The sequence below is a fragment of the Ambystoma mexicanum genome, chromosome 14 (genome assembly GCF_040938575.1).
Source record: "Ambystoma mexicanum isolate Mex_15411 chromosome 14, UKY_AmexF1_1, whole genome shotgun sequence".
NCBI classification, from domain to species: domain Eukaryota; kingdom Metazoa; phylum Chordata; class Amphibia; order Caudata; family Ambystomatidae; genus Ambystoma; species Ambystoma mexicanum.
This window is the reverse complement of record NC_090940.1, coordinates 152,521,813-152,537,231: the sequence shown is the minus strand read 5'-3', so window position 1 is coordinate 152,537,231 and position 15,419 is coordinate 152,521,813. Positions and strand designations below refer to the sequence as shown.

The 15,419-nt window shown below is 48.6% G+C and overlaps 1 protein-coding gene across 4 annotated transcripts in view; it reads right to left on the bottom strand.

Annotated features, from left to right (window-relative positions):
* Positions 1 to 15,419, bottom strand: part of MIDEAS (mitotic deacetylase associated SANT domain protein) — a 1,134,261-nt gene that overhangs the window by 88,483 nt on the left and 1,030,359 nt on the right. For all 4 annotated transcript variants that reach the window (XM_069638766.1, XM_069638765.1, XM_069638767.1 and 1 more), the window contains one exon: positions 7,427 to 7,615. In XM_069638766.1, coding sequence (XP_069494867.1) covers positions 7,427 to 7,615 — 189 coding nt within the window. The remainder of the gene's footprint in view (positions 1 to 7,426; positions 7,616 to 15,419) is intronic.

The following is a 15,419-nucleotide window of genomic DNA, read 5'->3' as shown; positions in this document are numbered from 1 at the left end:
GGAGCCAATTTTGTCGGGCGGGAAGGCCCGAGAGAGTGAGGATGGAAGGTCCATCCAGTTGTCACCACCGTTGTCATCCGTCCCCGTCATGGCCGTATCATCCCTAGGATATGGGGAAGGAGATGAAGGCTGAGCGGGCCGAACAGGCTGGAAAGGCAGGGGGGAGGGGGGACTGAACTCTCCTGCGCTTGTTTGGAGGGCTTCCCGATGGGCCCGGTTCTGCCGTTGGGGTTAGGGGCAATCTCGTCCTTATTTCCGTGCATACGGTTTGGATTGCCATCAAAATGGCCACTGAGTTGTCCTGAGGCTCGGGCACTGGCTGTGACGGGCGCGATGGTTGGTCCCCCTCCACGGGAGCCTCGTCGGCGTCACCGCCGCTCTCTTCGTCCGCCTCCTCAGGGTTCCCCCCGTGGGACCGGACCTCTTCGAACCTCTTGTTGAGGCCCTTCACGACTTAAACCAGTTCCTCTTAAGAGGCTGTATCCGTGTCCGTGACGGCCACACCCCCCCTCTTTTTCTACCGGGGTATTCACGGGGGTCTTATCGATGGGCTGAAAAGAGGATTCCCTCCATGGCAGCAGGGAAACTCTGGGCCCCGAGGCCGCTCCCACTGGTTAGCCTCCACAGGCTTCACCAGGGCTGCCGCGACTCCCTCGGTAGAGGCCTTCACTGGGTGAATCAAGGCCTTCACCAACTTGTGCGCGCTTGAGGCCTTCACCTTGGGGGAGGGGTCACTACCTCGCTCCCCCTCGGCTGATCCCTTCGAGATCGACTAGGGGCTCTCCAGAAGCTTAGCCGGGTTCTCGGATTTTCTCTTCCCCGAGCCAGAGCGTATTGCTCGTGGTTGATGGCGTCGGTGAAAGTGCACCCTGCCTGGCAGCCGAGGAGCCCGACCCTTCGGCGCACCCAGTGCCCGTGGTGCTTTGCCTTTTGTTGGGCCCCCGTCGCCGGGGTGCCCTCACAGGACTTAGAAGATCGCTCGGACTTATTCTCACCTGCTGGGCTATTCTCCAGCCAGCTGGCGAGGTGGGACCGAACGATCCCTCATAGTCCGTTCTGACAGGTTCTTGCAAAACGCACAGTCCTTTTCCACGTGTGTCTTGTCTTCGTGAAGGCAGTAGAAACATCTCGAATGCTCATCCTCCTTGAAAACATTCTGTAATCCGCATCCAGGGCAGTTCCTGAACAACTTGGATCCGGGTGTCGAGCTTCCCTTGTCCTGGGCCATGTCCACGAGGTAGGCTTCAGATCTTCTGGAATCCTCCAAGAAGCGTAACTCGATGAAAACTTTGCCCTTGAGGGGCATAGAAAATTCCGAAACAGGTCCCCGTTGATCGGAAGTATAAACGGTGGAGCTTGAGGCTCGATTGACTGAAAAAATGAGATTAAACTCTTTGAAAAATCGCATAACGCAGTAAAAGCTCGAGAGCTATAGTACGAGGACTCCCAACACTTGAACGTGCAGTAAAAATCTGAAGATGGCTGCCAGGGGAGGTGCTTAGGGAGAGGGCAGTCATTGGCTGGGGGCAGTATGACCCAGAGGCCAGTGATTGGTTACTACTAAGAAAGACAGATCAGAAACAAAACTGATACTGATTTTTTCTTTACCGAGGATTACCAGCCCGACGATGGGGAATAGTCATGAGCATGTGAATCCATGCCAGACCCCATGGGTAAAGTAGACTTCACACTAAGGATATTACAGGCACGCTCTGTCGACGCCCCTTTTCAAATTTCGCAAAAAAATGTAATACTCAACAGCTACCACTAGATGTCGGCCTATGCATAGCATGTGATCCAAGCAGATTCCACAAGCCTCCGAATTATAAATCTCCTTCCCCACTATTTTACGATATTCAAAACGACTCTTCTTGGATAAGATATCCTCCTATCTGGACACTACTGAGCTTCATGACCCTTTTCCAGTCCAGTCTGCAGTCATATTACTGAAAGAACCCTCATCCACATCCCTAATTTTCTGGCCTTTACCCACCTTCATAAATTCTCCTCTAAATTCCTGGAGTTCCTTCCTTTGACACAGGAGCAACCCTCTAATCTGGGCTGTTGCAGACATCTAGGGCCATTTTTGAATGGGCTGCCGCCTATGTTTACAATTAAGTCATCTCGTGGAACAAGGACATCCCACACCCTACCTCAATCTTGCCCTTCAGTGTCCCACAAGACTGTCCTCTTGCCATTGATCTTCACACTCTACACCACCTCTCGGTTGACTCCTCTTCCCCTTTGGTCCCCCCCACCCCAAGAGTATGACCCATGTTAGAAATGTGGTAATTCCCCCTAACTTAGAGACCCACAGCAACTTTGATGGATTTTGAGGACGTGATTTTTTTTAACCTGGAAAGAGACCCTTTTTACCACTCTCATGTATTTTAATGCGATTTTGTACTCTGTTTCTCTTTTGGTTATGGAGTCTGACAAACTCCATAGGCATCATCTTTTACATTGTGTCACACAGCACCTTCAGTGCAGTGGCACAGGGAAGTCTTCCAGATTTCCCAAAGGTTTAAATACCTTCTCTGGGATAAACTACTGTTTCCCAGAGCAGTAAAGTGAAATTGACTTTACTTACATTTGTAACGTTCTAGACCCAGCACACACTATCTTACAATAGGGTGCTGGAGGGGTTACTTAGTATCCCCTTTCTCTAGCTTCTCATGTAACATTTTTTATGTTACCCTTTCCTCACTGAATGGCTGGTGGCAGTGGTTTACTTTTTACGACCATTATGGGATTTTACTGCGGGCTGTTTTCGCAGCCACGGTAAAGCACCCATGGGTGCAATTTTTGTCAAAATGGCCCTGGTCTTTTTTTATCATTTCTTTGTGGAAAGGTCCTTCGAGAGATTTACTCTGCACGCCAAACCAGGTCTGGTCCCTTCGTTCGTTTGGTCTTTGACCGGCTTCACAAGTGAAGCCCACCTCTGGCTCCAGATTGTCTGTCGGGGGCAGGAAGTGAGGGAGGTGCCCGAAACTCCCTGTGTTTAGTCTCCTAGGAGACAGCAGTGCACTCTTGGCCGGCTGGCTGCCAGAAGGCAGAGTCGACCACTGGACGACTCTGCTTGGAAGGCAGAGTCGACCACTGGACGAAGGAATCCGAAGAAAAACTTGAAGAGGACGCCTGCTGCAACTCCTGGACCGTTGGCTTGCACGGTGAAGCCCTGCTGCTGTGCTGAAGCTCCAAATTCGCCTCGACTAGAGAAGCCCTCGAAGGACGACTTGGGACCAATCAACTCCAAAGTAAGCCACCTGGACATCCTCTCGGAGCTGGCCGAATTTCCACTGCTGTTTCTGCTGGAAACCATAGAGGCAGGGAAAGGTACACCAGATCGGGGGCGTTGCTTTTAGATGATCCTCCGGACTCCTAGGAAGCAGGACCGACCGAGCCTGAGCCACCTTAACAGAGTGCGTGACCCCAGATCCAAGGAAAGGCCAACTCGACAGCCAAGAGTCTGAAGTGTTGCCATTTGCTTAGATGTGAGAAGCTGAAACCGCAAAGTGCCACTGAATAGCAGTTGGTCCTTTTCGGTCGCTGACCGTCCCGTTGCAGTGCAGGAGTCCCCAGAAGTCCTCCCCCTTGTCCCCATGACTGAGGCCCAGGAACAGTGAGATCTGTAGAGCTGCACAGGAACAGAAGTCATCTGCTGCACTTTTTCTTCAATCCAAAGGTACTGTAAAGTCTGAGAGAATGTACCTCTTGTTGTAAAGTTGCTTGCATCTTCTACCCCTCACAAGTCTAACAGCTTGTGACCCTACATTGATGCTTCTTTTTCTTCAAAGACTTCTAAAACATTGTGCAAAGACTTTTCTTACTTACCTGCAAAGAAGTGCTTCAGCTCATACAGACTTTTGCCAATTGACTCTGGCTTAGCCTGTTCCACTGAATACCTCTTATTGGAGGATCTGAAAGTATCTGCCTGCTTAAGAATATTTGTGATCTCTTGTGGTCTAATAACCTTTTCCTTTGACCTATTCCTAAGCTATTCTAAATGCAACAGTGATATATTAATGTCCCCAGGAACCTAGCTACTGAAGTCACCAGAGGGTGTAGGTTAGGTCTGTGGTGAATCCCAAAAGGGTACTTACTGATTTAGAAACTTAAGTGTGTGTATTTTTGGAGTGTATTTGTGTGTTGCTTTATATTGCTCCCTTCTGAAGAAGGCTTACTCTGACTGGTAAATACATTAATATTGTTTACTCAAGAAACCATGTGTGTAAGAGTTTATTTGCATATTTGTCACTGTGAATCTCTGTGCAACTCCCCTACAGCTCACATTGACCCCTCTTGAGATGCGCCTGGCTGCTCAAAACGCTACCAACCTGTGTAATACAGACTTATACCAAAGGGTGGGTTCCTATTGCCAGGAGGTCAGGGTAGTTGTAGTGCACCCAAAGGGTAGTGCATACACTCTTGCCTAACAATCCACACCTTCTCCTTCCCTACACCAAAACCCGCCCTTCTCTGCATGCTGTCATGAAGAGGACATAGATAAATTACTCAGACATTTCTAACTTAAGCTTAAGCTCTTCCTACTGCTTTTTCAGAGGTTTATGGGAGCTCTGCAAACATTTAAGCATACAATGTAGGTTTCCATACAGAAACCCAATAAAATACTCACACATGCAATAATTTAGAAGTCATATATTCAAAGGCGTGAGATGTGCAAAACATAAATCTTATTTACACGTTAAAGTAGTTTTATATGTGTACGTGCAAAACAATCTCTTAATAAAAAAAATATAAACCTTAATATGTAACTTTTGAATGTAACTGTATGAATGTTTCATTTAATCATTGGGTGTCCCTATGGAAACATACTTCATAAAGTAGCTTTTGCTCCCCAGTTCTCAACATTTGATCCCTTTATCACCATTATTCTAGTAAATCAAATTTCAAGGGTTGCAGGGTGTTCGTGAGAATTCTCATTTCTGTGCTAATTCCCTTCAACCTTAGAGACGCCCAGCTATTTTGCTGGACTTTAGGCCTTTTCCTTTTTGTACTGGAGTAATACCTTTTTCTGCCTCACATGTATTTTGGTGGCTGTGCTTAAATGGGAGAAACCTGCATAAAAGGCGAGGCTTCTTGAACAGAAGACAGTCGACCACTGGGCGAAACATCCGACGAAGGAATCGTGAAGAGAAGCTTGCTGCACCTTCCTGGACCGTTGAACTGCCCGGAGACACTCTACTGCAGTGCTGAAGCTCCAATTTCGAATAGACTAGAGAAGCTCCAGAAAGGACGACTTCTTCCCTTGGGTTGGTGGGACCAACTAAACCAAAGACGAAATTTGCTGGAGGACCTTCTCCAACAGGTAGTACTTCTTTGCTGCTGCTGGAACAGAGTGCCAGAGGTCGAGAAATCTGTAGTCAAGTGCATAGCATTTAAGCCAGAACGAAGCTCAGGGAAGAACCCGAAGACCCTCCCCGAAAGTAGGACGACCCAAGCCAGAACCACCTCTCCAGAGTGCCGGACTCTAGAAGCAAGGGAAGCCCATCAAGTGTTCCAAGATCCGCAGGGGCGCCATTTGCCAGTAGCTGAAATCGCGACGTGCAGCTGAACAGAAGAGAGCCCGTAGCCACTGCCGACCTTCGAACTGCAGTGTAGGAGTCCTCTGGGCGTCCTCCCTCTTGTCCCCACGACTGCAGCCCAGGAACCCAGGATCTGCAAGACTGCAACCAGAACAGAAGCCAGCTGAATCCTCTTCTTCAAACCAAGGTACTGTCCTGACTAAGGGGTACTTACCTCTTGTCTGTAGCTTGCATTATCTCACTTGAGGCTTGCGGTAGCTGCTTTCTGCAGAGTTGATCTCTGCTCTGACTTTCATAAGTCATTCTGCACTCCCCTGAAATCTCTCCTTCTCCATCCTCCTCAAATCCCCTACCCCCCCTTCAACTTCCCCCTTCTCTCTTTCCCTCTCTCCCCTCCCCCCTCTTCCTCCCTCCCTTTCCCCCTCTTGCCCTCCTCCTCCTTCACTCCACCCCCAACCTGTCCCATCTCCCTTTCCCCCCTCCCCTCTCAGTTAATTGCTCTTTCCATTGTTTTGTTGTTTGATTGATTCATATTGTTATGCTTCAACAGTTTATCGTTCATGTTTTATGTATCATGTTGTTCTTTGTACAGCGCTTTGGCGTAAGGCGCTTTATAAATCAATAAAATACAAATAAGCCTAACAGCTTGTGGCCTAACAGTGATTTTTTACAAACTCTTTAACCTGGTGCAAGAGTTGTGTGCTATCCAAAGAAGTGCCTCAGCTCCCATAGACATCCTTCACATTTTTTTTATTTTTTTTATTTTATGGTTGATAAAATCAACCTTTCAATATACAAAGTGTCAAGAACAGTATTTTTTTTTCTTCTTTACAGTTAAATAATAAAAAAAAAAAAAGAGTACAAATGCGATACGTGGAAGTATCCTTCAAATTGACTATGGCTGTCCTGGCTCCCTGCAGACTTTTCTGCCCCATTGCCTTTGATTCTAACTGTCCCTCATAGGTGGTGCATAAGTTTAACTTGTATTACTGGGAAAGATCTAATCTAGACTTCATTGGGAGATTGAAAAGTGCTCACATGCTCCGAGAACCTATTAACCTTTTTTCTTCCCTGACCATTTCCTTTTTCACAACCTCAGAATTGATCAAGTGCAAAAAGTGATATATACATGTCAATACTGTCCTAGTAATTAGTCACCCCAGGGTGTAGGTGTGTATAAAGCATCTCTTACAAGTATCTACTTGCTTATTCTAAATCTGAGAACGTGTAATTAAGTGTTATTTTTATTGTTGCATATTGCCCTTTTTAAAGAAGGCTGAGGACACGACTGGTGTAGTCTCCCATAGGGTTACTGCATACAATCCTGCCTAACATGGGGAGATGGCATAAGAATTTCTTAATGGCAATAGGGTGTTTGCAGGTTACGAGTTCCAGCTGGTTTCTGTCAGAACTTTAAGTATCTGAGCTAAGTCAAAGGGTCTGCTACTAAACAGATGTCTACCTGTGTTTGCTGGAAAATAATAGGGCCAAGAAATCCTGTCAGGAACCGAGCCATGTACACTGGTCTGGAGTAAAAGGAATGTTTGACCCAAATTGGCAGCTATAATTTGCAAATATAACTTAACTGCTAGTGGGCACCTGTTTTTGGCATGGAACTTTATTAATGATACCAGTTTATTTTGTGGTTTTCATAATTCCCCTTCTAAACATAACCGCAGAGGTACCATTTACTGTAGTAGGGGAAATGAGTGCAGGCCACATTCATGCAACCTAAAGCTAAACATATTTAGAACTTTACTGGACACTTAATAGTCAAAGGTATCAGACTCCACATACATTTTGCAGCAGATACAGCATTTTCACACTGGGCACAACTATTCAGTAAACAGCAAAATCCATAAAAATATAATGTGCCTTACAGGTTCTATAATCTGCAGTATCTGTGTTTGCTTCGGTGGACTTGCAGCTTTCCTGCGGTCATGGAACTCTTCCTCAATCTTCACTTGTGCCTCTTCTTCTTTTATCACCACTTTTGGCATGCTGACTTCAGGTTCTTCTTTAGGAGAGTTCAGTCTGGGTGGTTCAACATGTGGCAATCTTTGAGAACTCTTTCACGAAAAGAAAAACAAGACATACAGGCTTAATTTTGAGGGCAACATTGTGACTGAAAGAAATGTAGTTGACTACAGCACAATGTTCAATCATTATGGTTCTACTGTACACAGCTGATATACGAAGACCAATTCATTCAGCAAGTGCATTTAGTTATACAAAGCATTTTGCTGAAGTGCTTCACACAAATACAAAAAGTATACATTTATGGTACAAACATTGAAAGACTACTTAAAGCACCTGTATTGTGCAGCAAAGGAGCGTCTGGGTAAACAGGAAAAAAAATGCAACCTATTAGGTAAATGTGAAAAGCATGAGAAAAAAGGAATGAACAAACGTAGGAGTCCATAGTTTAAGAGTTAATGGAGGAGAGAGGAAAGGGGACAGCATTTGCAGGGCAATTGTAAAGAGATAACAAGGAGGCTATGCTAGCAATACTGTTGTAGAAGAGTTGGGAGTGTAAAAAGATTCAACTGAATGGGAGTTGGAACAAGGCCATCCACACTCGAACATAAAACATTAGAAACAAAAATGGTAAGCAAGAGTTATCAGTTTCAATGAAGATGAACACAAGAATCCTAACACATGATTAGAATTGAATATGGAAAGTGAAATTAAACGTTTCCAAGTAGTGAGAGAATATTGAGTAAGAACAAAAAAGGGTGAGCAGTAGTCAATCCTTAATAGAATTTAGTAAGTGAAGTGAACTGATTTTGCATCAGCTGAAGAACTGATAGGAGGGAATACAATGATTACATGCAGATAAGATGGTGAGGGAAAGCTTTTAGAAGGAGATGAAGAGGACAAGATAGCCAGGGTGGTAGAAAACATTTAAAGGTGAGCACCCGGGCTCTGGATCTCTCTAGGCTGGACTATTGCATTAGCCTCCTCAATCTACCTTGGTCCACTCTCCGACCCCTCCAGCTAATTCAGAATAGGGCAGCAAGACTTATCCTTGGCCTCAAGCCCCTGGACCGCATCCTTCCATCCCTACAAAGTCTTTAATGGCACCAGATTGCAGCACAGATTAAATTCAAATCCCTCTGCATCATCCACAAGGCTGTCTGGGGCTGGGGACCACCATCTGCAACCCTTTCTGACTAAATATTCCCCCTCTAGACACCTACGTTCCTCTGGCACCAACTCATTGTGTGTAAAGTGGTTTGCTAAAGAGAGCAGGTGGTCGATTGCTTTCCTCAGTGGGCTTCCTTCTTTGGAAAAGCCCCCCACCCCCTTTGTCTTGAGCAGGACCTCCTTAAGTTCCCGGAAAAGCCTCAACACCTTCCTCTTTATCTCTTCCTTCCCTCTCACCAGCTAATCGCACAGTAGCTTGATTGGTGTGCAGGGCCCTTATACATCCTTGGGGCTCGGTCCTCCCACATCTTATCCCTGCTGCAGTCTATCCACTGCACTTGCCTCGGCTCATCCCCCACCACTAGAGGTTGCACGTACCTTTCTTCATAGCACTTCACCTGCTGATCTCCATGAGCACCACACCACCTATCCCATACCCCTCTCCCCTTGCACGTTCTGAATACTCTCCAGACATAGCAGGTTCGTATTCTCCTCCCCATTGTCTATTCTTAGTTTGTTTTATTCATCATTTAACATTGTTGTAATTTCATTGTCTATCATCCTCTGTCCCCTCCCTGTTGCCTTGTGGGCGCTTTAAAACAGTATTTGCTTCCTGTATAAGCGCCTAACAAGTGAACAATAAATGACTAGAAAAAGGGTGGATGGATCACATCGGAATGAAGATATTCAATTTGCTGCAAATGTGTGCTTTCATTCACTCTGTTTTTTATGCCTATAATCTCAGTTTATCATACGACTCCAGCATACAGCCAATACTCTTGTGATACGGAAAGCTGAATTAATACCTGAATAAGCCTCAACTTTGTTAAGACTAAGATGGGACAGTGAGCATATAAAAGATGCAAATCACATGATTCTGTGCACTTGAGCAGTGAGCCTCTGTTGCAACCTCCTGACATGCCAAACCATTTGTGCTGAAAAGACTGGGTGCCAGCGATGCGAAGAACAAGTTACTTACCTTATCTGCTAACGTTCTTTCGATGGAATATTCCTCCGACGTATTCCACATCTATGACAGGTAATGACCACAGCTGCGCTGCTTCAGAAAATTTCAGCAGAGGGCGTCCTGCGTCGATCTGTTGTCCCTCGAGGGCCTCAGTCGAGCACCAGCGTCACCGGATGTTATATATAGGACAGCACCTGTAGCCTCAGTTGTAGTTTTTTCCCAGAACGTTTGGCATCAATCTCCTGCCAGTATGAATGGAGAAAACCTTTAGGAAACGTAAGCTGCAATCGCATAAGAAATTCTGAAGAGGGGCAGGATAGGAGGGTTCGATGTGGAATACGTCAGAGGAACATCCTATCGAAAGAAGGTTACCAGATAAGGTAAGTAACTTGTTCTTCGAGGGGATTGTGTCCTCCGACGTATTCCACATCTATGACAGACTCCCAAAGCAGTACCAACATACAGAGGTGGGAAAAGAATTTACAATTTATAATTTTAGAATGCCCAATCAAATTGCTGAATAAAGGACTGCCTTACCAAAGGCCAAATCCTGCCCATGGATGGAGCCCAAGGAATAGTGTCTCACAAAAGTATGGCCAGAGGCCCATGTGGCTGCTTCGCAAATATTGCGACTAGGAACACCCCTCTGTAGAGCAGTGGACGCAGACACACCACTAGTAGAGTGAGCCCGTAAGCCTACTGGAGGGTCCTTTCCCACCAAACGGTAACACTCGGAGATCGTCAAAATTATCCATCTAGACAAGGTCTGTTTGGAAACAGCCTGACCCATGCACCTTCCAGCATAACCAACAAAGAGCTGATCGTCCACTCTGACCTGGGACATCCGTGAGAGATAGAAACTCAAAGCTCTTCTAGGATCCAACCTATGGAGCCTCTCATCTTCCTTACCAGGATGTGGAGGAGGATAAAATGCCGGAAGAATCACCTTCTGGCTCAAATCGAATTCCGCCAGAACCTTCGGAAGAAAAGAAGGCTGCACGCGCAGGACAACCCTGTCCTTATGGAACACAGTAAAGGGTGGCTTGGCGGAAAGTGCCTGCAACTCACTCACTCTGCGTGCGGAAGTAACTTCAACTAAAAATACAGTTTTAAAGGACAACAGTGCAACTGACAAGAATGTAAGGGCTCAAACGGAGCTCTCATTAGGAACTTTAAAACCAAATTCAAATCCCACCCCGGCACCTGGAAAGGCGACGGTGGAAACACATTAGTTAGCCCTTTTAGAAACTGAGAAATCAACGGGATCTTAAAATAAGAACATTCCTCAGACGAGCGCTTAAATATGGACAGCACCGCCAGGTAATCCTTAATGGTACCCACTTGCAGGCCCTTGTGGGCTAAAGAAAGTAAAAAAGACAAAACCAAAGGAATGGAACATTGGAAAGGATCCACATTCTGTATCCTGCACCAGTCACGGAACTTTCTCCCAACGGCAACGGCACAGGGATTTCGTTGCGGGCCTTCTGGCTGAAAGCAACACCTCCATCACGTCTTCAGGGAGGTCCCAATCCTTATACCTCAACCTTTCAGATAAAGCATGAAGGCTGAGAGACTTTACCTCTGGATGGAGAACCCGATCCACCTCCCGTGAAGCAGATCGTCTTGGTAGGCAAGACGGCATGGAGGGCAGATGGACATGTCTAGAAGGTCTGGGTACCACGCTCTCCTGGCCCATGCCGGAGCAATGAGGATCATCCGGGAACCGAACCTCCATAACCTCTGCAACAATTGCGGAATGACGAGGACTGGAGGAAACGCGTACAGCAGTGGGAAGGACCACTCCACTACGAACGCGTCCCCTAAGGCTCCTCTTGGAGGAAATTCCCGCAAGCAGAACCTTTCGCACTTCCAGGTTGACACTGGTGGCGAAGAGGTCCACTTGTGGGGTTGCCCAAAGGGCGAAGATCTCCAACAGAACTTCCTGAGCCAGCTCCCACTCGTGAGAGACCGTGCTCCGCCTGCTCAGAGCATCCGCCGCCACGTTTTTCCGGCTCCAGCCAGATGAACTGCCGATATCGAAATTTCCTGCTGGATGGCCCAGAACCAGAGCTGCATCGCCTCCCTACACAACGGAAGTGACCCTGCCACCCCCTTTTTGTTGAGGTAGTGCATGGCCACTGTATTGTCCGTCATAATCAGGACATTCTTCCCCCGCACAGACGGCAGAAAAGCCTTCAGGGCTAGCCTGACGGCCCGCAGCTCTAACAGAATGATGTGGAGTCTGGGCTCCAACGGAGACCAACGGCCGCTGGCTGTCAAATCGTTGACATGAGCTCCCCAACCCGTGAGGGACGCGTCCGTCACGATCGTCACCTCCGGCCAAGGTTGCCAAAACGGAGCTCCCTTCCTCAGACGGCCCACCACAGAAGATCCTGTGCGACCGAGGGCGGAATCTGAACGGGATCCGACATCCTGCCGGAGAACTGCAACCACTGCATCTTGAGAGCCCACTGCGGAGATCTCATCCGCAGCCTGGCCTCTGGCACCAGGAAAATGCAGGATGCCATGAGGCCGAGCAACCTCAAGAACTCGAAAGCCGGGAGACTCTGGGCACGTTGAAATTTGTCCACCATCTGCAGAATGTGATGAGCCCTCACCTGGGAAGGCGAAAACTGCCCCAGGGATGTGTCGAGCACTGCTCCGATGTATTGGAGCCGCTGGGTAGGCGTCAAATGGGACTTCTTCAAAATTGAGGGAGAAGCCCAGCTTGTGAAGGGAGTGACAGGTGATGGACAGACGATTTAGGGCTTGCTCGGGAGAGCACACCCTGATCAACCAATCGTCCAGTTAGGGGTAGACGTGAACCCCCCCCCCCCTTTCCGGAGATACGCTGCCACCACCACCATCAGCTTGGTGAAGACGCTCGGGCGGAGGTCAATCCGAACGGCAGGACCCGAAACTGAAAATGCAAGTCGCCAACTGCGAACCTCAGGTATTCCTGTGCTTGGGATGAATCGGCACATGAAAGTAAGTATCCTTGAGGTCGAGAGACACCAACCAATCCTGAAGTTGAAGGGCCTGGAGGACTTGAGAAAGAGTTAGCATCTTGAACTTGTCCTTCCTGAGGAGCTTGTTCAGCCAACGTAAGTCCATGATGGGTCTCAATCCCCAGTCTTTTTTCGGGATCAAAAAATAAGGGGAATACCATCCCTTGTTCCTCTCCGCTAAAGGCACCAGTTCTATGGTGCCTTTCTCCAGCAGGGATAGGATTTCCTGCGCAAGGAGCGGATCCAGACGCTTCAAAGAGAGCTTCCGCGGTGGATTGTCGTGAGGCCTCTACCGGAAGGGAAGACGGTAGCCGTGGGTTATGATCTCCAGAACCCACACATCTGAAGTAATGGCTCGCCATTGTCCAAGATGCTGCGCAAGTCTGCCCCCAACCGGTGAACCATGGAACATGGCCTCATGACTGAGCGGACGCAGCAGTGCCTGAGGGCAAAGAGGCAACTGCCCGAGCGCCTTTGGCACCTCGAGTACCTTGCTTTCCACCTCTGGTACTCCGACGGTGGCCCCTTTGACTGGCAGCTCCTCTCGATCTACCAAAGGTAGAGTAGTACCGAAAGGAACCTCCCCTACATTGCTGTCCCCTAGGACCAAAAGGCGGAGGTTGATGTACTGCAGCGCTCAAAGACTTTGCTGCAGCTTTGGAGGTCTGCAACCTCTCAAGTCTCTCGTCAGCCTTGCTGCCAAACAGATGGACACCATCAAAGGGCATGTTGAGAAGCCGGGATTGCACATCAGGAGCAAACCACGACTTCCGCAACCAAGCAAACCCGCGTATTACGGTGCTCGCAGCCATGGACCGGCTGACACAGTCTGCTGTGTCCAAACCTGACTGAACGGATTCACACATAGCATCCCTGCCGTCTTGCACAAGGGCTAGAAAACCATCCTGTTCTTCCCCTTCGGGAATAACCTCAGCCGCCAAAGATGCACAATTCAACAGCGTGTGAGTGAATCTTGCCAAGGACAAACAGAGTTGGCTGCCTTCAAATCCATACCCCCAGATGAAAATACCTTTATCAACCAAACAATCAAAGCACTTATCGTCCCCTTCAGGAGGGATGGTAGGGTACGCAGCCGGCTTCGCGGGGGCCGTAGCCACCACCTGCACCACTAAACTCTGCGGAGAAGGGTGAGTCGACAAGTAACAGGGGTCACTACTGGCTGGGCGGTATTTTTTCGGAAGCAACTTATTCACTGCCGGGAGACTCTCCGGAGCAGTCCAAGCCGCCGCCACCCTTCTTTGCAAAGCCATGTCAAATGGCAACACCGAGTCAGTGGGTGGACCTTGGTCCAGGATGTCCGTCCGATCATCCTGATCAAAATCAACAGGTGGAGCAGACCACCCCAAGTATTCAGTCACCCTTGACATGAGACGCCCATAGGAGGATTTGGCATGCGTCCCAGGCTCAGGCCTGCCAAACTCCGCCTCCGGCGAGGTGTCAAGACCACTGGCGTCATGCAAGGACTGACGGAGTTCCTCCATCCAGACAAAAGGTCATCAGGGACATCAGGAGGCACAACCATCTCCTCATCAGACCCTTCCTCCACCCCCGAAATATAATCCAAAGGTTGGAACAAATCCAATCTGGGAGGAGAAACAGAGTAGGTCTCAAAAACAGGCCTCGCAGACTTACTGAAAGCCTTCCTCTGAGTTTCCACAGCCCTCCGGGGCACCTCCGGCAAATCCGTCACAAATGGCGAAGGTGCTGAGGGATCGGCGCTGATGGTGTCGACAACTCCTTCGAGGGCGGAGCCCCGAGAGCATCCTTCAACGGACACGGTGTCGACGCCTTCGTCGAAGGCTTCACAGGTTCCGACGGTCTCTATGGCGTCGAGGACCGGGACCTGGATCTGGCACGGCTATGGCGATCTCCCTTGTCCGAGCGGGACCTCGACGGCTCCCGATCATCACGCCGACCGCCCAAGCCCGTTCCTTGCCGGCTTCTTTCGAATGCGCGGCCGGAACTGTGCCTTGCGATTTGAAAATCGCCATCATCTGCTGGCAGAATACATCCCATTCGGCCCACGACGAAGACTTGGTGGGACAAATCAACCGTCTGGCGGAGTCCTCCGACGAGGACGGGGAAGGCGAACAGTGACAGCGCCTCCTAGAGTGCCTCGAAGAGGCAGAGGAATGGCGGGAACCACTCCGAGACCCCCCTGGATTTTCGCCGACTCAGAGAGTCGCCCCTCGAGTCATCGGCCGAAAGCCCAGCAGCCTTTGATTTATTGGGCTTAGACACCCTACTTACCTTTAATTTCTTCTTACGTTCCCGCAAGGCCTTAGACGTCAGGGACTAGCAATCATTGCAGTTGTCGGTGGTGTGGCTTTTGCCGAGGAACCAGAGGCAGATATCATGCGGGTCCGTGATGGACATCTTCGAACCGCAGTCCCGACATTTTTTAAACCCCGACTTCGGGGTAGTAGAAGAAGAATACATCGCTATTGAAGAAAAGAATCGAGCGCGCCGAGATTCCGAAGCGAACACATTTGTGGAAAAAAATGAACTGAGGGTATGGGCTCTGTGCATCCTATACATAACATCCGGTGACGGACGCCCTCGTGGGACAACTGATAGACGTCATCGACGCAGGACGGCCTCTGCCGAAATGTTCCAAAGCAGCACAGCTGTGGTCATTACCGGTTGTAGGTCAAATCTAAATGGTCGACAGGACAAATGGTCGACAGGACAAATGATCGAATTTTATTTTTGTTTTTTCACATTTTTTTT